The sequence below is a fragment of the Rhincodon typus genome, chromosome 17 (genome assembly GCF_021869965.1).
Source record: "Rhincodon typus isolate 14 chromosome 17, sRhiTyp1.1, whole genome shotgun sequence".
Lineage (NCBI taxonomy): Eukaryota > Metazoa > Chordata > Chondrichthyes > Orectolobiformes > Rhincodontidae > Rhincodon > Rhincodon typus.
Genome location: NC_063348.1, coordinates 33,032,482 through 33,058,755, shown reverse-complemented (window position 1 = coordinate 33,058,755; position 26,274 = coordinate 33,032,482). Strand labels below are relative to the sequence as shown.

At 39.9% G+C, this 26,274-nt stretch overlaps 2 protein-coding genes across 2 annotated transcripts in view; both read right to left on the bottom strand.

Annotated features, from left to right (window-relative positions):
• The window catches only part of LOC109934974, a 37,384-nt gene extending 15,773 nt beyond the window's left edge, over window positions 1–21,611 (bottom strand). Inside the window, exons 1-7 of the mRNA XM_020533657.2 lie at window positions 21,486–21,611; window positions 18,419–18,781; window positions 16,905–17,225; window positions 8,798–8,914; window positions 7,138–7,569; window positions 3,713–4,090; window positions 2,405–2,716 (exon numbers count right to left, since the gene is read on the bottom strand). Coding sequence (XP_020389246.2) covers window positions 2,405–2,716; window positions 3,713–4,090; window positions 7,138–7,569; window positions 8,798–8,914; window positions 16,905–17,225; window positions 18,419–18,781; window positions 21,486–21,558 — 1,996 coding nt within the window. The 5' untranslated portion in view covers window positions 21,559–21,611. The remainder of the gene's footprint in view (window positions 1–2,404; window positions 2,717–3,712; window positions 4,091–7,137; window positions 7,570–8,797; window positions 8,915–16,904; window positions 17,226–18,418; window positions 18,782–21,485) is intronic.
• Window positions 1–26,274, bottom strand: part of LOC109934977 — a 225,473-nt gene that overhangs the window by 49,943 nt on the left and 149,256 nt on the right. The window lies entirely within an intron of this gene.

The following is a 26,274-nucleotide window of genomic DNA, read 5'->3' as shown; positions in this document are numbered from 1 at the left end:
TTAAATCTAGAATATGTAAATATGACTGGATTGATGAAGAATTTCATCATAAAATATCCTTGAGAAGAATGATCATAAACAATGTGAAGGTTCACTGGTGGTTCTCAGATATGGAGGGATTTACTTATGAGGACAGGTTGAGTAGAATGGGCCTATACTCATTGGTGTTTACAAGTAAAAGGATGACCTTATTGAAACATAAATGTTCCTTAGGGGACTTCACAAAGTAGATGCGGGGAGAGATTATTTCCTCTTTTGGAAGAGCCTAGGACCGTGGGCATAACTGCAGAGTAACGGGTCACCCACTTAGTTCAAAGATGGCAAGGTTTTTCTTCTCCCCGGTGCTGGTGAATCTGTAGAATTCTTTATTGCAAAAGGCTGTAAAGGTCGGGCTGCTAAATGTATTCAAGGTTGAGAAGAATTTTAATCAGTAAGTAAATCAAACAGGGAAAAGACAGGAAAGAGGAATTGAGGATTATCAGATCAACTATGATCTTATTAAATAGTAGAATGGACTCCATGAACCAAATGGGTCCTCCTGCTCTTATGTGTCATAGACTAAACATCCTGATGAACTTCCTCTGCACCCTCTCTCGTGCAATTGCATCCTTCCTACAGGACAGTGGCCAGAACTGCATAACGTATTCCAGCTGTGGCCCAACTTACACCTGATACACTTTCATTGTAATCTCCCTGCTCCTGTATTCAATGCCTCAACTAATAAAGGTCACTATCCCAGATGCATTCATAACTACTTTATTCAACCATCCTGTTGCCTTCAAGGATCTGTGGACATGCAAACCAAGTTTCCTCTGACCCTCTATATTTCCTACTATCCTACCATTCATCGTCTACTCCATTGTCTTGTTTTTCCTCCTAAAGTGACTCACCTCACCCTTCTGGTATAACAGATTGGGCAAATTACCAGAAAGTGACTAGCAAATTCATTTTAAGATGGATGAAGATGGATATTGCAAAATGGTGAGAGAAATAAAGGCAATGTTGAGAAGATTAGACAAATAACTTTTTGCTTTTTGGAGAAGGGGGCAGTGGAGAGTGGGAGAGCAGAAGCACTTATGCGGAGCATAAACATCAACATGGACTTCTTAGCCTGTACATTCTTTTGTTTCTGTATTACTATACAATGTAATTCAAAAACTTTATTTCCACATTAGTTCTGAAATGATGGCCTGCAAGAAGAAAGTGTCAGTTTTGCTTGATGAAATTGTTTTTTCCAACATTGTCTCCACTAATATCAAGTATTCCAAGTCAAGTCTAATACAGTCAGCTATGGAACAAACCCCATTCAGCCTTCCCCAGGATTGTGCAGGCTCAGCCTCACTTTCTACCTTTCTTACTTTTTGCAAATATCCATTCTGACATTTGATGTGATTTTTGCCCCCAGCAGGTATTTTACCTGATGTGACACTGCTTATGTGATCCTCGTAACATAAACTGGCAATAGGTACCGTGGCATTGAACAATCCCACAGACGTTAATTACAACTAGCTATTGTGTACAAACATTCACAGGCATACAGAGGAGGTGGTGGCATAGCAAAAACATCAATGGATTCGTAATCCTGGCCACAGGCTCAAGTTCTGAGGACATGGCAGATGTCAAAATTGGAGTTCAATTAAAAACAAACAAAACCTCGAATTAAAAAGCTAGTCTAACAGCAACCATATAACCATTGCCAATCTAGTTTGTTAATGTCATTTACAGAAGGAAATCTGTCACCTTACCTGGTCTTTCGTGTGACACCAGACCCACAGCAATGTGGTTGACTTTTAACTACCAGAAGCAATTAGGGATGGGCAATAAATGCTGACCAAGCCAGCTATACCCATATCCCATGAACGAATAATAGAAAGAAAAAAAAAAATCAGTGTTTTGGCTAACATTAAGTTGTTAGAATACAAAAGAACAGTGCGCTTCCAATCATGTCACGCTTCAAGTGATCCCAGTTAAGATGGAGACTGAGGCCTTTATATGCTTATAATCTCGTGCTATGATACATTGATGATGCCATAAATGCTTCCCTTAAAGGTATAATGGCATACTATATACTGCCATGAGATAACATTACAGTATTTTTGGCTAGTTTTCTGTTTATGTCATGAATTGTTTTGAGTTGAGGGTAATTGAGTTCAAATTAACAAGGAACTGACTGAAGTTCTAATTTCATTTCATTGAAGACTGCTTGCAAGGATAGGAAGCCTTCATTTAATTAATTTGGCTAAAATCCAGAGATTAAAATGCAGCACATGAATCCAGTATATAGATTCCACTAAAATCACTTGTTTCACAAAAAGTTAACAAAGTCAACCACATGTGCATTTCACATTGAACATTGTCATGTTTATTTCAGAATATGTCAATAATAACAAAATATCTTACTTACCTAACTGATTCAGTACACGTTCAATTTTTCTGGACCCGGTGATACTTTCATGCTGGAATTCACAAGTTAATGCCTTCCCCAAATCTTCCCTACAAGGAATGAATTCAAAATGATTTGTGAAATAATAAAGGCCATCCTTTCCATAGTTTGCTTCAGTATCAGCATTCATTTCCTTTGATACAATATCGCCCTTTTTCCAGATAACTTTAATGCCTTTTGGAAAGAATGAGTATATTCTGCAAGATGCCATTGTTCGTTCATCAACAATCGGAATTTCTGGTGACAGTTTTATATTATCACATTTTGGGATAGCTGTGGAAAAAAAAAATGGGAAAACATAAATTTTGATTGTTTCATTATGGCTTTGTTCCAAACTGAAGTTTTTAAAACTTATTTCAAGTTGAAACAGCAAAAAAAAGGGCATCTGCTTAGCAAAGTTACAAATGACTGTACAAATATTTGATTTTAACTATGCATCTGAATTGCCATCCTTGTACAAAATGCAAGGTAACTGAGTAAAGATGATAAGCTACTATCTGTTCTAACCCTGGATATATCAATTTGCTGATCCTTTTTTCTGAATTTCTGAGAAGTTCTCCCATGAGAAGGGCTGTTCCGACTTCATAATGCTAGCCTTCAAGCTTTGGAATTCCTTTCCCAAATTCCTATGCCTCTTTACCTCATTCTGTTGTTTTGAGATATTTTCCTTATCCTGCTAAAATCTGGTTCTCTGGCTTATTCCAAGTATGCATTTAGGAAGCATCTTTTCTAAATTACAGCAACCACAGCAACAACCCGAAGAATAGGAGACCAGAAGTAAAACACAGTAAGATTGCTACCAAAGTGAAATTCAGAACAAATTGAAGTTATAACCATTCAATTCAATATTTTAGACTTGTTCAATAAAATAAATTCAGTGCAGAAAGGAGAGCACTATATATCATAGCCAGAAACTGTTCAATTTCTTCTTCTTGATTATTTTTACAGGAAAAATATAATCTCCAAGTAATACTTCATAAATATAACAAATGCGTTTCTCATTCCCAGGTGGAATAGTCCACCATTTATGTTGATGCACACACAATTTTATCCAAGATCTTCTAAAAGTTGTCATATTTTGAGAGACAATTTAAAAATTGCAACAATATCAACATTAGGTAATGGCTCTTACTGCTAATCAACTACTTATCCACTCAATGCTATTCTAAATGTACACTTCAATAATTGATTCTATGCTGATTGTTAAGAGATCATAGCAAAATCTGTGGTAAGACAAACAAAATAAAAATAGAGAAATACTGATGGTACCTGTTAAATTTAGCTTAATCCGTTCACTTATTTGTGTGTCTGTGGCTGGATGTGTTACTTCACAAATATATGCTGCTTCATGATCTTCATTAATAGTTGGTATAAAATACAAAACACTGGCAACAGTGTGCGTGTGGTCTTCATATTTCAGCTCAGTTGTACTGTGGGTGTACTTGTGTTGCCCTGGTTCTGTTATTTCAAAGACCTCTGTTTCTCCTGGTTGAAGTTTGCCAATTTCTTTTCTAATTGCATTCTTTTCTTTGTACCAGGTGATAGCCAGCGGTCTAGGTTTAAATCCATTGATTGGACAGGTCACAGCAAGCACTTCTTCATGAATAATACATTGAGGTATCACTGGTTCAGTCATTCTTGGTCCAACTTTGTTTTTAAAACAAGAGAGAAAATACAATTATGTTTTAAAAGTTGTCAGAATCAATAAATATAGACTCCTTAAAGTAAAACTTGACAATTATGCTATCTATGATACATTAACTGGAAAAAGGGCAATTCAGAAATCCTCATCTTTTGAAAAAAAGCTGCTAATATTGGTGTGTGAGGTTCAAACTATGTCGGCAGACTGGTCAGCTGGTTTCACAAAATGCTATAATGCAGCTAGGTGTATGATTTTACCTTGTGGAACACTATGTGCTTGATTTAATAAACCAATCACAATAGAAACTGGACTACTTTCTTCACACAGTTTGGGCTTAAGGTTGGGGACATGTCAGCCAAAGCTTTCTTCATAGTGCATAGATCACTGAAAGTTGCCACCCAGGTTGATAGCGTTGTTAAGAAGGCGTACAGTATGTTAGGTTTTATTGGTAGAGGGATTGAGTTTCGGAGCCATGAGGTCATGTTGCAGCTGTACAAAACTCTGGTGCGGCCACACTTGGAGTATTGCGTACAGTTCTGGTCACCGCATTATAGGAAGGATGTGGAAGCATTGGAAAGGGTGCAGAGGAGATTTACCAGGATGTTGCCTGGTATGGAGGGAAGGTCTTATGAGGAAAGGCTGATGGCCTTGAGGCTGTTTTCGTTAGAGAGAAGAAGGTTAAGAGGTGACTTGATAGAGACATACAAGATGATCAGAGGATTAGATAGGGTGGACAGTGGGAGCCTTTTTCCACGGATGGTGATGGCTAGCATGAGGGGACATAGCATTAAATTGAGGGGTGATAGATATAGGACAGATGTCAGAGGTAGGTTCTTTACTCAGAGAGTAGTAAGGGCGTGGAATGCCCTGCCTGCAAAAATAGTAGACTCGCCCACTTTAAGGGCATTTAAATGGTCATTGGATAAACATATGGATGGTAATGGAATAGTTTAGGTTAGATGGGCTTCAGATTGGTTTCACAGGTCGGCGCAACATCGAGGGCCAAAGGGCCTGTACAGCGCTGTAATGTTCTATGTTCTATGTTCTATGTTCATCTGTTCTACTTTGAAAAATAAAGCATTGTCATGCAAACCAGTACAAGTACTGAAAAATGCAATTCTTTTGATTTTGTGAGCATCATAGTAGTACAGGAATGCAGAGAAGGTGTAAACGCCTGAGTGGAGTGAGGACTGTGCCTACAATTAGGATTACTATATGTATGTTGCCTGGCGTCCACAAATATCTTTAGAAAATGATATAGTTCTATAACTGATTCCCGCTAATAATTTAATCATGTTGAATGCAAGCAGAGACAGCTGTTCCTGATCATTTGAAAGATGGTGGGCCAAGATCTTTATTATGATATAGTTCCTATTGATCACTTAGTCATTATTTATTTTATTGTCAATTCATTCAAAAATAGAGTTTTTTTTTAAATTTACAAGTAATAAGTATAAACTGATCCTTAAAGTTCTCAATAATAGACAATTCCACCTTCCAGTAATATGGAAAAATACAAAAATGTAACCAATAGAGACTTTGCATCAGTTGTCATGTTGGAAGACACCAGTAGCGTACCAGAACTTCACGAGCCTGGGTATAGAAGTGACTGCAGTGGCCGTTCCTAAGCAGAAGGTGCTGGGGAAGCTGGAAGGTCTGAAGGCAGATAAACCACCCAAGTTGGATGGACTACACCCAGGGTTCTGAAGGAGATAGCTAAGGAGTTTGCAGAAACATTAATTTGATTTATTGTTGTCACATGTACCAAGACACAGTGAAAAGTATTATTTTGTGCATAACCAGAGAAATCATACCTTAATTTTAATGTGAAACAACACTGTGCTTTGAGTAGTATAGCTGCTACACAATTACTCAAAATGTTTAGCTCAATGAACAGGTTTTACTGTTGTAACCATTACTCCTTCTACCATAGCCAAAACAATGAATTGAACAGGTTATTAAAGCCTGTCACATTAGAATCAACAAGTGGATGTCTGGATTCTACATGAAAGGAAACACGCTGCTCTGATTCTCTGGTAAAAAGGTGATAAAGTGGAGGTCAAAATCAAGATCTGTGAAGCAACTTTGAAAGCAAAAATAATTGTTCTATCTATTCCAGGGATGTCAAAAATAGGTTTTTGCCCAACTATGTACAGGGTTGAAATTACAGGAAATTCAATAGTAACTGTGGTCACTCATACAATTGTCAGAAGTCAAAGCAAATTACTTTTTTTGCAGCTTGAAGCCTATGCATAATGATCCTTGGATTCTCAATAAACAATCATTTTCCTGTTAATGTATACTTATGTCTTTACTCCATTGTTTTTTTCTTAGAGTCTTGAGGCTCCCAATGCTTATTTTAAAAACACTCTTCAATTAATAAAAAGGTTGTCAACTGCTGGTCTAAATGCACAAGATTAAGGAATTATTCACCAGTGTGTAACAATGTAACATCTGCTGTCTAAATTTTTCAATCCTGCTTCATTCATTGTACAACTACTATAACAAGGTTGTGAAATACACAGCATTGGGGCAGTGGAAGCAGAGGAGGGTGGGCTGAATAGGCCGGGGGCTATTTTCCCTGGAATGTCAGAGGTTGAGGGGTGACCTTATAGCAGTTTATAAAAATCATGAGGGGCACGGATAGGGTGAATGACAAGGATTTTTCCCCCCAGGATAAGGGAATGCAAAACTAGAGGACATAAGGTTAAAGGTGAGAGGGGAAAGATTTAAAAGGGACTTAAGGGACAACATTTTCACGCAGAGGGTGGCGTGTGTATGGAATGAGCTGCCAGAGGCAGTGGTGGAGGCTGGTACAATTGGAGAGAGATGACTGGTGGTGAGGGGAAGAGAGAGTTGAGAAGGCTGGACCTTCATGGTGACCTCAGCTGGTGTGGGAATTGAACTTACACTGTTAGCGTCACTCAGCATCACAAACCAGCCAACTAGCTAACTAAGCAAACCATCCTCTGTGTGCAAGTGTACATACATACCTCTTTGTAACAAAATTTCTTTGGATATGTTTGATTGGCATCACTTGTAATTTACTTACTTCCTTCAACTTTCAGGCAAGTCTTCTTAATTATAGGCATTTTGAGAGCACTATGGTGGACTTGAACCTGGAGGATAGCTTGATTATCTGTATTTATATCAGGCCAGAACAAAACTTCACAATTCATGCTGGTGCTACCATCGTTGTTGTGTTTAACAGTCGGCACCTTAAAATTAAAGGATTTATCTTCTTCAATTTGAGATGTATGTTCTGAAATTAGTTTCTTCTGCTCATGTGGTCCAGAATCCTGTAAGCTCTGAGGTGTGGAGCTCCATGAATAAATTACATTTGATTCCCTACTATTTTTTCTTTGTAGCAACCAACAAATAGAAATGTTCTCAGGTTTATATCCGGAAATCTGACAATTCATGAGAGCCTCTTGGAAATGTATAATTCTTGGAGGTTGGCTGATAGCAGAAACTTTTGGAGGAACTATAAAAGAAACACCTGAATATTTATCCACTCTTTACCACAGGGTCAGTCATCTCAAAACATCAATATTAATTTATCCTATGATAAAATACTGTTACTGGAATAACAAAGATCAACGACAGTAGGTTCACATATAAATAGTAATGAAATTAAATAACATTTCTCATTGAAATAGATTTGTCTTGACCAAAATAATCATTAGCCTCCTTAAAGTTAAAATAAAGTTCTGGGAGATAGGGAGACACAAACAGACAGATCATCTACCAAATAGAAAATTAAGGCAGAAGAGCAGAAAATTTAGGACATAAGGATATAAATAAGTAAACAAACAGAGTAGCAGAGATCAGTAACGTATGGTGGAAGCCAGTGTTTCACAATGTAATGAGAAAGATTATCCGAGCAAAAGATTGATCTACAGGGAAATCAGGTAAAAAGAGGGGTATGGGGGAGAAAGAACAGTAGACATAAGATCAGACAACAAACACAATGTGAGTCACAAATCCCCAGAAGGGAGAGGGATGACAAAATAGAAACACATTATGCACACAAAAGATAGACAAAGCTATGGTGAATTGACAGAGACAGAACAAAGAATAACAGTTCAGGAGCTCAAAATACATTTTTAAAAAAGTGTAAGATAGTTGTGAAAACAAAGAGGTGACAGCATGACTGTTCATACAAAACTAGGGTAGCAAAGAAGTGGTCATTTTTGAGCTTCTTTCCATGCATTTAATTTGCTCCTCAGTTCAGAGCTATTTCATCTCGAGTCAAATGCTGAAGCCAGAGGACAGAAGTGCATGACATTGTAAAGATATTTAATTTTCCTCCTTTACTGGACATTTGTAGCTTTAAACTAAGTTGTTCAGATATAAACAAATCCAAAGTAGCATTATTTTGAAAAATATTTAATTTGGTAACTTTAATCTAATGATTACTTTGTCACATTATTATCCACCGATCATTTACAAATACTTAAAGTTTTACTGAAAATCTGAAGTTTATTTTATGAGCAAACCCGTGGTATCGGGCCTCCTTCTCTATACACTGCACTAATGTTGCTTGTTGTATAATTTTAGTTTCAATGCTGATATAGTCAGATGCTGCTGTGTTCCAAGAAAAGCATTCTAAACAAAAACTCCAACACAGATGAGCCATCATGCTACAAAGCAAGAATTATCTAATATTTTGCACATTCTGTACTCTTAAAGTGAATTGAAGGATATGTTACCTTTTTTAAGGTACTTCAGATACACAAAAAATCCAATGACTGCAATTGCTGTACACGCCAATATGCTAAAGATTACACATCCATTTATTATCCCTACTGGTACAACAACTTCTGGCTCTGTCGGTAAAATAAACAGTTGTTTTAACAGTGAATAGCAAAATAGAGCAATATCTGAAAATTGAGACTTATTCCAAAACAATGGTTTAAAGTATATAAAACTACAAATGCATTGTAATTTGATAGAGAAAACTGAACATCTCATGTTAGCATCTTCACAGTTGTAAATAACATTAGTTTATTTCCAGCAACTGTCAGTCAGCATTTTCAACATTTCTTGAACTTACATGAACTCCAGAATTTGAAGATTTATAAAAATTCTTCAGCATCATCACCAAAAGGTTGATTAAAAAAAGGGGAAAAAAAAATGAATGTGAACTAGGTAGATATTTAACAACAGACTGCAGCAGCTTTTACAACATTAAAAAAAAGAAGAGAATTGCTAATGCAAATGTTGGTGCCTTAGAAACAGAGAGAGAAGAAGTTATGGAGAAAGAAATGGCAGAGATTATGAACAAATGAAAAAAACAGAAAAAAGCTCAGCAGGCCTGGCAGCATAGATCATAGAATCCCTACAGTGTGGGGACAGGCCCTTCAGCCCAACAAGTCCATGCTGACCCTCACAGCATCCCACCCAGACCCATTCCCCCTATAACCCACCTAATCTACACATCCCTGAACACTACGGGCAATTTAGCATGGCCAATCTACCTAGACTGCACATCCTTGGACTGTGGGAGGAAACCGGAGCACCCAGGGGAAACCGGCACAGACACGGGGAGAATGTGCAAACTCCACACAGACAGTCACCCAAGGGTTGAATCGAACCAGAGTCCCTGGTGCTGTGAGGCAGCAGTGCTAACCGCTGGGTCACCGTGCCGCCCTCAAAGAGAACAACAGCATCTGCGAAGAGAAATCAGAGTCCACGTTTTGGGTCTAGTGACACTTCCTCAGAACAGAGGAGAGAAGAGATTTCAGGGGCTTAAATCCAACAAATTGGCAAGTTGGTCAAATGGACAAACACCTGACAGTTGAATTTCAATGCAGAGAAATGTGAGGTAATGCATTTTTTATAGAAGAACACGGACAGACAATGCAGGCTCAACAGGACAACTCAGAGGGGAGTATACGAGCAGAGGGACCTCAGGATTCAAATGTATAATTCTCTGCAGGTGGCTAGGCAAGTTGAAATTGTTAAGGCAACTTATAAGATCCTGGAGTTTATAAATAGAGGCACCATCAACTTGAGTCCAGGTGGATATGTTGCCTGTCTAGTAAGAGGAACAATGATGTCACTGAACAACTGCATGATGTTCTTCTTGGAGAGGATGAACAGCCAGAGGTTGTGATCCAAATTAGTATTAACAACAAAGGCAGGAAGGGGGATGAGGTCTGCAATCAAAATTGAGCGAGTTATGGAGAAAAATAGTAAGCAGACTTCTAAAATAGTGATCACCAGATTATTCTCAGTGCCAAATGAGTAGAAATAGGCAGATGCATCTTGACTGGAAAGCTCATGAAGGAAGGAGAGCTTTAGATTCCTGGAACGCCAGGACTGACTCTTGAAAGATGGTGCCTGTGCAAGCCATATAGCCCACCCCTGACAGAACGCAGGGCATTTTACTGGTGTGGTTAGGAAAGGTTTAAAAGAATTCAGTAGGACATGGAAACAGAAGGCAGAAAGTAATATCAAGGAACATAAAATGCCAAAGAGAGGCTGCTAGTGCAGAAGTAGAGAAAAATAAGTTAATAAATGAAGTCGGAATAAGGGTGTAAGTAATGAAGTCTAAAATCAGAATTAGACTGCACGGATGTGAATTCACAGAACATCATTAAAATTGGAGAGTTATAGCTACAGATTGCCACATTGAATTACGATGTCTCTATAAGGACAGATACCTGTGTCAAGGAAGAGCAGGTATAAGTGTTAAATATTCCTGGTTACAAGGTGTCCATAAATATAAGAAAGGAAATAAAGGGAGGGGTGGTGTTTCAGGTTAAGAAGAAGATTGCAATACTAGAGAAAGAGGATTTTTTCAGAGGTTAGGGACAGAAATGATTTGGTGAGAGCTTAGGAATAAAAAGGGTGCATTTGCATTACTTAGCGCAGACTTCAAACCATCAACTAGTGGGAAAGATACAGAGGAACATATCTGCAGGGAAATGACAAAGAGATGCTAACAGTGAGCAGTTATAAAGAGGGACTTTAATTATTCATATATGAGATATCTCCTTATTTAATTTATGGGATAGGAGATAATGGTACTTGAAAGGTCAGGAAGGAGCAACCGTTGCTAGATTGCGTTCAGGAGAATTTCTTACCATAGTCTGTGTTCAATCCAACAAGAAACAAGGTACTGCTAGACCTATTTCTTGATCTACTTAGCCCACCTGATTCTCATGTGACAGTGGAGGAACATTTAGTGGACAGTGATCTTGTATCACAAGGTTTAGGATAATGGTAGAAAATGACACTGATCATCCAGAGCAAGAATAACCAACTGGCACAGTTGGGCTGAATAGACTGGAACCATCGACTGGTGGGATAAACACCAACTGATCGATGGGCTATCTTCAAAAGGGAGATGGTTTGAACACAGTCAGGATAAATCCACTCAAAATGGTAAAAAAGCTAAGACAAACAAATCTAGAGCTCCCTAGATGAGATAGAAGAAAAATCATGATGTACGTAAGGTAGTAAATGCAATTGAGAACCAAGCCAAATACAAATCGTTCAAAAGGGAGGTGAAGAGGCAAATAAGAGCAAAGAGAGATAATAATTAACAAAAAAGCAGGCAGCTAACAAAATAAAATACCAAAAAGTCTTCCATAAGAACATCAACAGTAAATTGGTGACGAAAGGAGAAGCAGGGCTGATTAGGAATCAAAAAGGGGATTTAGACAGAGGCTAAAGGCATAGCTGAGGTGTTAGATGAACACACTGCATCTATCACTGAGGTGGTTGCTACCTATGCCATTGTGACACAGGAGGAAACTCAATCTAGAAGGGCTTACAATCAATCAGGAGGTATTAACTAAGTTTTCACTACATAAAGTTCATGAGGCATTGGGATCAGATGAGCTGTATCTGAAGATAAGGAAGTGAAAGTAGAAATTGCAGAGGTACTGGCAATAATCTTTCAAGCTTGCCTGGATTCAGGAAACATTGTGCCCTTGTTCCAAAATTTTTTTTGAGTAATCGACATAACAATTACAGACCATCTGATTTATCTGTAGTGGTGGGGGAATCTTGAGAGAAATTATTCGGGATAAGATTAATAGGCAAAAATGAAAATTGTGGATTAATTTGGAAGGGTTAGCATGGATTTATTCAAGGAAGGTCATATCTAACTAACGTGTAGTGTTTTTGAAGAGATAACATCAAGGGTTGACGAGAGCAAGGCTGTTGATGTGAAGTACATGGATTTGCAAAATTCTTTCAATACAGTGCTATCAGCAAACTTGCAAAGCAAGTTGTAAGTCATGGAGTTAAAGGGACAGTAGCAAGAATTGGGTGAGGGATAGGAAATGGTTAATGGATATTTTTGGGCTTGAGGAAGTTGTGTAGTGGAGTTCCTGAGAAAATTGGAGAAAGAAAAAGGATAATAATTGCAGACAATAATAACTGGAGCCTTTGCTTTTCCTATACATAAATAATTTCTGTCTCCTCACGGTTCCTAGATGTTGATGTAAAGAAGGGCAGTGCAGAACTTCTAAAGGCCATTCATTGATAGTTGCTGCAGTGGACAACAGGCAGCCGATGATGTTGAATACAGAGAAGAGAGAGTTGACGCTTTTTGGTACAAAGAACATGGAGGGACAGTGCAAAACCAAGGATATGATTCTAAAGGGTGTGCAGGAGAAGAGAGACCTTGGTGTGTATATATACACACAAGTCATTAAAAGATGCCAGGACAGATCATGACAGCTGTTAATAAGGCATACAGTTTTCTAGGCTTCATTACAGGGTCATAACGCATAACAGGAGGGATATTGTGCTGAACATATAAAGGACACAAGTTGGACCTCTGCTGCAGCACTGTGTACGGTTCTGGACACCACACTATAGGACAGATGTGATTGCACTAGACAGTGCATAGAAGAGACTTATGAAAACGTTCCAGAATGAGAAACTTCCTAATGATTGGAATATTTAGGACTGTTTTCCTTAGACGGAGGAGAGTTGAAAAAAGTTTTCAAATCTTGAGGGGTCTAGAGTGGATAGGGAGAAACTGTCCTCACTTTGTAAAAGGATTCAGAACCAGAGGGAACTGTTTGTAAGGCTTCTGCAAAAGAAGCAAATTCAAAATGAGAAGAAACTTGTTCACAAGTGAGTCGTGAAGGTTTGAAATGCTCTGCCGAAAGTGTGATGAAGTCAGGTTCAATTGAGACGTTCAAGGTGGTATTAGATGGTTATTTAAATAAAAGTAAAAAGTAACAAGGTAAAATAACCATAGGGCTGCTCTCTCATTCAAGAAAGAAACAACTGATGGTAGTTTTACCAGAAGCACACCACACCTCAGGCAAAGGGAGAGATTGAGAAGGAGAATCCTTCAATGGTAACCTTACACGCTGTGGGAATTGAAACCATGCTGTTTACATCACTGTGTGGCAAACCTGCCATCCAGCCAAATGAGCTAACCTAAACCCAAAACGATGAGTGAAGTGCAGGCATTGCTGGAATGCGAATCCAGGATCACTGTTTATTGGACTGGCACTTTAGTCAACCAAGCCATGGCACCAACAGTAGAAACAGTGCACACAGTTATGAGGAACTGCAAAAGGATTGGCATTAAATGTTCAGAGGGCAGGTGTTGGCATAATGGGTCAAATGACTGCCTTCTGCACTGTAACAATTCAAGGAGTTAGAGGTGTGAAAGTGCAGTTGAAGCTAGAGATCAGCCATTATCCTATTGATGGAACAGGCTCAACAGGTTAATATGGTCAACTTTTAGTCCTATTCCATAGGCTTGGGTGTGTCAGCAATATTTCCAAAATGATCTTGAGGACAAGAGGCAGGCAGCATGGGTTCACATGGAAAAGGAAGAAGAAAGAGTAACACAAGAGGAAAAAAAAAGTCACAAATCAACTCTGGAAATGAAGTGACTGAAAAATATTTAATTAGTCAGGTCAAAGTTGAAATTAGTTTTGTTGGGATATCGAGAGATGAAGCTCAAGTTCTTGTGGAAGGATGTTTTGAGGTTACTTAATAGTTAAATGAATGAACAAACAAACAACAAATCTAGTTAGGAATCCTGGATTGTTTGAGATAATCCAGAATCAATATAAAAATATTAACAATGCCGATTTCAACCACCTTGGCTTGATGATGAACATCTAAGTTACAACCAAGAACGAAATCCAGGTTACATTAGCTATAGTTAGAAGCATGACAAAATTACATAAGTAATATCTTAAACCAAATGCATCAACATGATGCTGAAAAAGACCCTGCAGTCAATAGTGCAAAACATTGCACTCTAAGGGATATGAAAGGTTGATTCTGAAGAAAGAAGATGAGAGGAAGATAACAGCTTTTGAAACATGTGTGGCAGAGGATACTCAGCCAGTTGGAAGGATACAAAGATTGAGTTAGATCAAGAGTAGAAGTTCAAAAATCTAAAAGGGCTGTTAATCAGAATTAGAGGGAGAAAGATTGATAAGTACAGACTTTGGAAACAAAGACACTGCAGCCCTGAACTGAAGCAACTGGAGTAATTAAGCAAAAAAAAGGCAAAGAAGAAAGGCTGAATAGATGGCTGCTGTTGAAACATGAGGGAAGACTGAACAAAGGCAGAGAGGAAGCAAGACGTTAATCAATGTTTGCAGTAACATTATGATGAAAATGAACAAGTGATTAACAGCAAGGTGTTGTCCCAGTTTAGATGGTATACTGGCAATATTGACCAAGTTCTAAAAGGTATGGGACCAGATTTTGCTGCTGTGGGGAATTTTAAAGCATTTTAAAGACAAGTTTGCTGAGGTATGATCAGAAAACAATGCTGCAAAGAAAGAGTAACTGGGATATTAGTCCAAAGCAGAACAAACACCTTATTTCTCTAAACAATGAGAATCAAGGATTGAGAACAAAGTGAGAAAGGACAAGGAAGGAACATGAAATAGCCTGGGTTAATTGAATGTCAAATCAAGTTAAGGAAGAAGGATTTGATACAGAAAGGTAGGACTTATACAGTAAATCCTGTAGATCCTGAGGAGTGTTGTGGAACAGAAGGGTCTAGGAGTACAGGTACATAGTTTGTTGAAAGTGGCGTCACAGGTGGACAGGATGGTGAAGAAGGCATTTAGCATGCTGGCCTTTGTCGGTCAAAGCACCGAATGTGGGAGTTGGGACGTTATGTTACAGTTGTGTAAGTTGTTGGTGAGGCCGCACTTGGAGTATTGTGTACAGTTTTGGTCTCCCTGTTATAGGAAAGACATAGTTAAACTTGAAAGTGCAAAAAGATTTACAAGGATGTTACCAAGACTAGTAGGCCTGAGTTGCAGGGAGAAGTTGGCCAGGATAGGACTTTATTCCTTGGAACATAGGAGAATGAGGGGCACAGATAGGATGAACGCATATAGTCTTTTTCAACTAGAGGGTATAGGTTTAAGGTGAGAGGGGAAAGACTTAAGAAGGGCCTGAGGAGCAACTTCTTCATGCAGAGAGTGGTGCGTACATAGAATGGGCTGCCAGAGAAAGTGGTTGAGCCAGGTACAATAGCAACATTTAAAAAGTATTTAGATAGGTACATGGACCAAATGCGGGCAATTGGAACTAGCTGAGTGGGCACCATGGTCAGCATGGACCAGTTTGGGCCAAAGGGCCTGTTTCCATGCTGTATGACTCCATGACTCTATGATACTAAAGCATCTGAAAAGATAGAAAAACAAAGGCAAAAACATTAAGATTTAAAATTTTAAAAACAACCTAAAATAACTATTCACAATCAGGAAGAATGAGAGATCACACTTATGAGTGCCCACTTACTAGGACAGACAGCTTGATTGCCAGTCCTTAACAATAATCTTACTGTTAAAAGCTACTTATGCTGATTATTAGAATTAACTTTCTGTGGTAAATTTAACAGATAATTAGTATACAAGCACAGCAAATTCATGGAAATCATGAGAAGGTTAGCATTTTTACAAAACTAATCACACAGCTCGAAAAAAAAATCAACTAGCAACTTGTATTGGTTCTCAGTTCACAGGATGTAACTTCTTTGCTACAAGTCGCTGGTTAATTTACACTTGTCAGCAAAAGCTCCCTTTTCCTTCTAAGCAAAATATGGCCCATTGCTACAATTGCTCCTGACTATTTGGAAAGCCAACAGAAGTTATGTACTTATGTAGGGATATAGGGCAAGTTTAAAAAGGGAAGTGAAACGTTTAACCAAGCAAATGGCAATTTCTTTTCATGTAGCTAAAAAATAGAAAATCTCATGACATGTAAATTATTTTAAATGCTTTACCACTACAATAGCGCTTTTCAAAATTGTCGAGTGTCAAACTTGTGGAAAGGCAACACATCTTGTACAATAGGAATTACTGAACCACTCAGGGCTGTTCTGGTGATATTTTTCTTTCAAGTTTTTTCAGAAAGCTTGATAGGCTATAGCTATCATCAAATATTTTGTTCAAGCATTGTTGAAATGCCAAACTTGAAACTCAGTTTTGGAAAGCTGTTAATTGTGGAAAACTTTAAATCAAACTTGATACAGCCATCAAACACCATAAGCACAACTTTCAATAGGGTTTATTTAGTTAATGTAAATTTCAAGTTATTACCAAAACAGGGGCACTGAAGTTTCAGTTTAAAAATGGACCAAATAAATCCACAATTTGAAATTTAAGCACAAATACGATTCAGTTCAAAATTCCCCTTTGCCTATTTCATCAATGCCACTAATCGTAAACCACAGAAGAATTTCAAATGACTACGTTAAACCTTCATGTGTAATAAGAGTAAAATTTCAGTGTTCTTTTTGTAGCTGCATTTTCTAACATAAACCAGACTTCAGGTACAAGTTCACGAAAACATAAAACATACCTTTGACAGTCAGTTGGGCTTCCAGTTTTAAATCCTTATTAAGTGATGGGTGTTTTACATAGCAGATATAAATATTGCCACTGTCTTCAAGGGTTGGTCTCAACCTCAGTCGGCTGGAAACGCTGTAGGTTCCATTTTCATGTTGAACTGGGGATCCTGTGCAGATGTGTTTTGAAAGCATTTGTTCCTCGTTTTTAGTTTTCTGTATCCAGCCCATCTCAATTGAGACAGGATAAAAATCAACACTGTCACATTTCACTGATTTCTCCGTACCATGTTCAATTGTGATTGCAGTTGAAGATAAGCTTACCTTTGGCAGGGCTGCAAATAACAATATATCAGATGTTTAATATTTGACGTAAGTATTCACCCGTTCACATCCTCTGGTTATGTGATGATTGCACAGATTGAAATGTCTGGTGTTCAAAATATCCTTTCCTCACAGCTGTCCTCTCTCACTGCTCCTTTTATTCCTGTTGCTTCATGGTCCCATACAACTTTGTCACTGGTCTGTCTGTTCTCAAAGGTTAGTGACAGGCTGTTGACTGATGTATTCTGTTTTGGATACTCCAGTTTGTTCCAAAAAGTAAGATTTTCAAGAGATAACTATGCTTTATTAAAATTAATATTTTAGGAGACATGGTGGCCCACTAGAATTGAAAAGTATCGATGTACTGGGTTCTGTTCTAATACATGCTTTGGTTGTGCTGTCACCTGCCCCTTTGCAATGCTGTATTTTTATCTCATCGAAAACCTCCTGCAATCAAGACGAAGGCTGAACACACAAGTGTTGCTCCAGCTGTCAAAATTGCACATTTCTAGCCTTATAGCTAGCCGTGCTGTGCTGTCTGTAATTCATATATCTTAACTGTTTTGAAAAAGCCAACTACTTGCTAACTGACAAAGTTTTCAGTTCACATCTCCTATGTCACAAACTTCTCCAAGATCAATTTTGAGAACAAACATATTTGTGTTGATTGACTGCCCTTCTTTCATAGTGCATCATCTAGAGGCATGAGAGAGAACAGGAATAGAGAAGGTAACTAATGACTTGTTTCATTGAGCAAGTGGTCCTTCAGCTTCCCGGTCACGAGAGACCAATAACTTAATGTTCTGATAAGCATATCATGGCCTGACTGGCATGGGACTTCTGCCTAATAGCAACACAGTCTAACCAATATCTAATGCCTGTCAAGCAGCAGCAAAGTGAATTCCTTCTTTGCTCAACTGGGGGCAGATGACACATTGTGGTCTAGCAAGCATTAAGCATACTCACACCTACAGCTACAACTTTGTCAAAGTTCAATATTGCATGGCTCAAAACAAAACCCAACAGCATTAATATGCCCTGACTGTGGCCGATTTGCTACATGTGGCAAGTGCAATGGACAGCACTGCAATAGATTGCTCATAGTTGTGTGCAGATGGTATCATTAACTATTTTCAGCTGACCCATTTTAAATTTAATGCAGTCACAATTCAGCAGACAATAAGAATCAGGTAGTGACTCTTACCTGAAACAGTCATTGATGACTTTCCACTTCCATTGTCTGGGGTTATAAAAACAACACAAGTGTAATCTCCCGCTTCAGAGAGTTGCACATTTGGAAGAAAAAGGGAAGCTATTCCTTTCTTCAAATGATCCTCAATAATTGTGGCTCCTTTTCTGTATGGTATATGTTTGCCAGCAATGAATTGATAAACCTCTCTTTTCTGTGTATCTAGAGAGCCTGATTTTTGGTAGAACCACTGGACTCCCATGTTTTTAAGGTCAATTTCTCTTCTGTAGTCAGAAACTCGGCACTCCAGAACAACATCTTTATTTACGGTGGCTTTCACAATTCCTGAATTCATCGACACAATTAGGTCACCTTGTTCTGCAACAATCAAGATCAAAATTATCAGTATAGATAATTCACCCAGCAGCCCAATTATTTTGATAATGATGCTATCAGAACAATATGTATCTTGAACATTAAGTCCTGAATCAACTGAAGGATTACTGTCATTTCAACAATTCCATCAACATCCTGCATTTGTAGAACACCTTCGACAACAATAATGCACCAAGCATTGCAGAAAAAGAAAACACTAAAAGTTCAATGCTCAGACAAAACAGGAGCCTAGATGATGTCAAAAGATTGTATGAGGGTCTTCATAAAACAAATGAGGCCCAAGTGTGTATTCTAATGTCACTGGACTAGTAACTCAAAACCGAGATATGGGCATATCTGGCTAGGCTAGAATTATTTGCCTAGAACTATTTGTCACCGGACCCGAGACGTTAACGCTGTTTTCTCCTTCACAGATGCTGCCAGACCTGCTGAGCTTTTCCAGCAACTTTGTTTTTGATTTACAGCATCTGCAGTTCTTTTAGTTTTTATCTGAGTAAAAGGGTTCAACTTCCATCAGTGCAGATGGTCCAATCTGAATTCAATAGAAGGAGGAATTAAAAAATAGCTCTACAATAAAATGCAACCACTGCTGATAATTGTGAAAAAACACACTGGCTCATTAACGTCATTTAAGGAAGGATGCTGCTGTTTTTACCTGCTCTGGCCAACATGCAACTCCAGACCCAGAGCAACTCTCAAGTGCCCTCTGGGCATTTAGAGATAGGCAAATAATTCTAGCCTAGCCAGATATGCCCATATGTCAAGAATAACATTTAAAACAAAGGTATAGATAAAAACGTGGAAGTAGACGGTCTTTGGCATGAAGAGAAAACGAGGTCAGAATTCCAACTTGGGATCAAACAAGACATTGCAATTGTAAATAGGATGGCTGAAACTGAGAGAATTCAACTAAGATAAAGGTGCCTATACTGCAGTGAGGGCATGGCTTAGTGATTTTCAATTTAAAGAAATTTCAACCTGTTTTTGATTGAACTGGATGTCAGACAAGCAAGCTGAGAGAGAAAGTGGCAGAGTTTGAAGAAAAGTGGTGGTGGTGTCAAGCTGGGTGTGATTGGTGTACAAGTAGACAAAGATAGTATGTCTTCATTATATATCACCTAGGCACCATATAGTTGAAAATAAGGTTAGACCAAGGATAACTCCTCAAATATCTCCAGAGGCAAAGTTGGACAGATGTCACGACTTTTATAGCCATTTTGAGAAGAGAATATTGGCAACAAACATTTCCTAATCAGCACAAAGATGCTAGGTGCTTAGCTATGAAGGGTAGCTGCTTTCCCTATTTCCGTCTGTGTTCCAAAAAAAGTACTTAGTGACAAAGCAGCGCTTAGTGAAAATTTTACCTGCTGGAAATTGTAACGTTATCAACATAGTATTTGCCCGTCGAAACTGGGGGCTTCCACAAGCAGTGAATACATTGTTTGAAGAGAAAATTAAAAGAAAGCAAGCAATAGACGTAAGATATTCACACAGCTCATTAAATTGGTTGCCTTGCATTTTCATGATGTTTAGCTAAGGAGAGAGGCTTCAGGAACTCAGGTTATTACCATTGCTACAGGGAAGGCTGAAAGGAGACCTAAGCGAGATATGTAAGATTATGCGGGACAAGGACAGGGTGAACAGAAAGCAGCCATTGCCCTTAGTTAAACAGTCAATAATAAGGAGGTGTGAATTTAAGGTGACAAACAGGAGGCTTAGAGGGAGTTTGGAGGTATTTTCTCTCACCCGGAGAGTGGTGGAAATCTGGAATGCACTGCACGGGAAGGTAGTTGAGTTGGGAAACCTCAAAAGTCTTTAAAAGGTACATGGATGAGCTCTTGAAATGTCATAACGTTGAAGGCTGGGGGCCAAGTGATGGTTTGGGGGTCTAGTGTAGACTTAGAGTAGTCTTTCTTTGGTACAGACTCCATGGACCTCTAATGTACAGTATGATTCCACAACCCCGTATTAAAGCAGGCTGTGCCCAGGTAGTTGATGGGGCACTGGGTCAGAACCTCAGATCAGGAGCTATGGAGTGAAACCAAGATCCTACCAGTGATCAGCGCCCAGCGGCCAGCTGTCAAACAGCCCGTGCATGGCAGAATAACGACATATATTTTTGAAAGGGATAGTAGGAACTGCAGACGCTGAAGAATCTGAGATAACAAGGTGTAGAGCTGGATGAACACAGCAGGCCAAGCAGCATCAGAGGAGCAGGAAGGCTGACGTTTTGCGTCTAGACCCTTTTTCTGAAACCTCAGCTTTCCTGCTCTTCTGATGCTACTTGGCCTGCTGTGTTCATCCAGCTCTACACCGTGTTATATCATATGTTTTTGAAACACGTTATTCAAACTAATGTCATTTCCGTAACGAAAGTAAAAGTAAAATAGGTACAATTGTATTTTAAAAAGCGCAGAAGTGCTGAAAGTCACTGGCCCCGAAACATTAATTCTGTTTTCTCTCTCCAGATGGTGAATTTCTGAGTTTCTCCAGCTCGACGAAGAATTTAGGCTTTACTTAGCCAATTTCAAAACAAAACATATTAAATAGAGGCCTTGGATAGGAAATGCCCATCTCCTATTTTACACCTGGGGAAAGTGCACGGACAAAGTACAAAGCTTGAACTTTTGCGCCCAGCATTCCTGAAGCCGGCCGAATGGCCGCTCCCCCTATCCCCGACCTTTACCTGAGTGCGGTACCAGGGTCAGCAGCACTAACACCGGGACCAGAGGCGGCAGCGAGCTCCTCACCGAGCCCATGGCCCCCCTCTCTCTGTGTGTCCCGACCCCGCGCTTCTCTCGTTGGAAACCCCGACAACACGAACCAGCAGCTTCCACTCCGCCCGAGTTTCACTTTCACCGAGTTACGGCCGGGTTTGGGCGGAGCTGACTGTCCAATTTCCACCGCTGGGGGGCGCAGCGATTGCAGAGTCAGCTTGGTGAAGGTGGATCCAGTCCCGAAACTGAGTACCCACATTAATCATTGTATAACATCATATCTGTTTTAATAAGAAAATATACAAGCTCATCAGAACTACTCTTGGGTACGACTACTGAATTTAAATCTATTAAATCAAAACACCCCAACCAGAACAACCTAAAAACGTAGAGATAACAAGAACTGGAATCTGAGCTTCAAACACTGCAGCACATCCGGGAGGGGGAGAGTTACCTGGACGCTTTGTTTCAGGAGGCAGTCACACCTGGTAGATTAAGTAATTCAAATTCAGTTAGTGATCAGGGACAACAGGGTGTGACTGCAAGTGAGGCAGGTAGGGGGATCCTGAGTTCAGGAGTGGAGGAGCGTCAGCTTTTGACCTTATCCAACAAGTGCGAGATACTTGCTCCCTGTGTGGATGAGGAAAAGGGCTGCGGGGAGGATGAGCCAGCTCACCATGGCACCATGGTGCAGAACACCATTCAAGAGGGGGGAGCAGAAAGACAAGTGGTAGTTATAGGGGATTCTATAGTTAGGGGGATAGATAGTATCCTTTGCAAGCTGGATCGGGAGTCCCGCATGGTGTGTTGCCTGCCTGGTGCCAGGGTGCAGGACATCTCTGACCGGCTGGAAAGGATATTGGAGCGGGAGGGGGAGGATCCAGTTGTTGTGGTCTACGTTGGGACTAACATAGGCAAGGCGAGGATGGAGGACCTGTTTGGGGATTATCAAGCACTAGGAACGAAATTAAGGAACAGGTCCTCGAGGGTCATAATCTCCAGATTACTGCCTGAGCCACGTGCAAATTGGCTTAGGGATAAGAAAATTAGGGAAGTAAACACATGGCTAAGGGAGTGGTGTGGGAAAGAGGCGTTCCATTTCATGGGGCATTGGCATCAGTTTTGGAACTGGAGGGATCTGTACCGATGGGACGGTCTCCACCTGAACCGATCTGGAACCAGTGTTCTAGCGAAAAGGATAAATAGGGTGGTCACTAGGACTTTAAACTAGTGAGTTGGGGGGAAGGGAAAGGGAAAACGACAGGAGTATAATGGTAAATAAAAAGGTAAGCAGCAGGTTAGCATGTGTGCAGGAGGGTTTAAGTTCAAGGCAGACTATGAAAGAAGCAAAAAGGAAGGATAACTCAGGAGATATTATTAGAGATGTTGGAAATCATGAGGGTAAGAAAGTCAGCATAAAGGCACTTTACCTGAATGCTCGTAGCATTCGTAACAAGGTTGCTGAGTTAACGGCACAAATCATCGCGAATGAATATGATTTGGTAGCCATTATGGAGACATGGTTACAGGATGGTCACGACTGGGAGTTAAATATCCAAGGGTACCAGACTATTTGGAAGAACAGACAGGAAGGTAAGGGAGGTGGTGTAGCTCTGATATTCAAGGACGACATCAGGGCGGTGCTGAGAGATGATATAGGTTCTATGGAGAATGAGGTTGAATCCATTTGGGTGGAAATTAGAAATTCTAAGAGGAAAAAGTCACTGATAGGCGTAGTCTATAGGCCACCAAATAATAACATTACATTGGGGCGGGCAATAAACAAAGAAATAACTAATACCTGTAAAAATGGTACGGCAATTATCATGGGGGATTTTAATCTACATGTAGATTGGTCGAACCAGCTCGGTCAGGATAGCCTTGAGAAGGAGTTTGTTGAGTGTATCCGTGATAGCTTTCTTGATCAGTATGCAATGGAATCGACGAGGGAACAAGCTATCCTAGATCTGGTCCTGTGTAATGAGACAGGAATAATTAATGACCTCATAGTTAGGGATCCTCTTGGAAGGAGTGATCACAGTACAGTTGAATTTAGAATACGGATGGAGAGTGTGAAGATAAAATCCAATACCAGGGTCCTGTGCTTGAACAAGGGGAACACAATAGAATGAGGGAGGACTTGGCTAAAGTAGACTGGGAACAAAGATTTTATGGTGGGACAGTTGACGAGCAGTGGAGGACTTTCAAAGCAATTTTTCAAAGTGCTCAGCAAAAGTATATTCCAGTGAAAAGGAAGAACTGGAAGAAAAGGGGTAATCTGCCATGGGTGTCTAAAGAAATAAGGGAGGCTATCAAATTGAAAGAGAAGGCATACAAAGTGGCCAAAAACAGCATGAAACTAGAAGATTGGGAAAACTTTAAAGGTCAACAGAAAGCCACAAAAAGAGCTATAAAGAAAAGTAAGATAGAACATGAGAAAAAACTAGCACAGAATATAAAGAGAGATAGCAAAAGTTTCTATAAATATATAAAACGAAAAAGAGTGGCTAAAGTAAACGTTGGCCCTTTAGAGGATGAGAAGGGGAGTTTAGTTATAGGATATGATGAAATGGCCGAGGCATTGAACAGGTATTTTGTATCGGTCTTCACAGTGGAGGACACTAATAACATGCCAGTAATTGACAAAGAGACGAAGGTAGGTGAGGACCTGGAAACAATCACAAATTACAGAAGAGGTAGTGTTGGGCAAGCTAATGGAGCTAAGGATTGATAAGTCTCCTGGCTTTAAGGAATGCATCCCAGGGTACTAAAAGAGATGGCGGGAGAAATAGCAGGTGCACTGGCGGTAATTTTCCAAAATTCGCTGGACTCTGGGGCAGTCCCAGCAGATTGGGAAACAGCAAATGTGATGCCACTGTTTAAAAAGGGAAGTAGACAAAAGATGGGGAATGATAGACCGGTTAGCCTAACCTCTGTAGTGGGGAAGATGCTTGAGTCTATTATCAAGGAAGAAATAGCAAGGCATCTTGATAGAAATTGTCCCTTGGGCAGACGCAGCATGGGTTCATGAAGGGCAGGTCATGCTTGACAAAGCTTTTGGAATTCTATGAAGGCATTACGAGCAAGGTGGACAATGGGGACCCAGTGGATGTGGTGTACCTAGATTTCCAAAAGGCCTTCGACAAGGTGCCGCACAAGAGGCTACTGCATAAGGATGCATGGCGTTAGGGGTAAAGTATTAGCATAGATAGAGGATTGGTTGACTAACAGGAAGCAAAGAGTGGGGATAAATGAGTGCTATTCTAGCTGGCAGCCAGTGACTAGTGGTGCGCCTCAGGGATCGGTGTTGGGACCGCAATTATTTACAATTTATATAGATGATTTGGAGTTGGGGACCACGTGTAGGGTGTCAAAGTTTGCAGATGACACTAAGATGAGTGGCAGAGCAATATGTGCAGAAGACTGTAAAACTTTGCAGAGGAACATAGATACATTGAGTGAGTGGGCAAAGGTCTGGCAGATGGAATACAATGTAAATAAATGTGAAGTCATACATTTTGATAGGAGTAATAGTAAAAAGAATTATTACTTGAATGGTAAAAAGTTGCAGCATGCTGCTATACAGAGGGACCTGGGTGTCCTTGTGCATGAATCACAAAAGGTAGGTCTGCAGGTACAACAAGTAATTAGGAAGGCAAATGGAATTTTGTCCTTCATTGCTAAAGGGATTGAAATAAAAAGCAGAGAGGTTATGTTGCAGCTGTACAAGGTGCTGGTGAGGCCACACCTGGAATACTGTGTGCAGTTTTGGTCTCCTTAGTTGAGAAAGGATGTACTGGCACTGGAGGGGGTGCAAAGGAGGTTCACTAGGTTGATTCCGGAGTTGAGGGGGTTGGCTTATGAGGAGAGACTGAGTAGATTGGGATTATATTCATTGGAATTCAGAAGATTGAGGGGGGATCTTATAGAAACATATAAAATTATGAAGGGAATAGATAAGATAGAAGTAGAGAGGATGTTTCCACTGGCAGGTGAAGCTAGGACAAGAGGGCATAGCCTCAAGATTAGAGGGAACAGATTTAGGACGGAATTGAGAAGGAACTTCTTCACCCAGAGGGTTGTTAATCTATGGAATTCCTTGCCCAGTGAAGTAGTTGAAGCTACTTCAGTAAACGTTTTTAAAGATAAGGTAGATATTTTTTTGAACAATAAAGGAATTAAGGGATACGGTGAGAACGTGGGTAAATGGATCTGAGTCCATGAAAAGATCAGCCATGATCTTATTGAATGGCGGAGCAGGCTCAAAGGGCTGGACGGCCTACTCCTGCTCCTAGTTCTTATGTTCTTATTAACTGCCCAGTTAGTTAATGGGGCACTGGGTCAGAACCTCAGATTAGGAGCCATGGAGGGAGACCAAGATCCTACCAGTGGTCAGTGCCCAGCTGTCAAACAGCCCGCGCTGGAGTCAGAGATAACAAGTGTGGAGTTAGAGGTACACAGCAGACCAGGCAGCATCAGAGGAGCAGGAAAGTTGACGTTTTGGGTCGGGATCCTGCTCCCGACCAGAAACGTCATCTTTCCTGCTCCTCTGATGCTGCCTGGTCTGCTGTGTTCCTCCAGCTCCACACTGACTGGGTCAGAACCTCAGATTAGGAGCCATGGAGGGAGACCAAGATCCTACCAGTGGTCAGTGCCCAGCTGTAGATATTTTTTTGAACAATAAAAGAATTAAGGGATACGGTGAGAATATAGGTATGTTCTCCGAGGTTCCGAGAAAGGACGGCCGTGGTCTTGGGG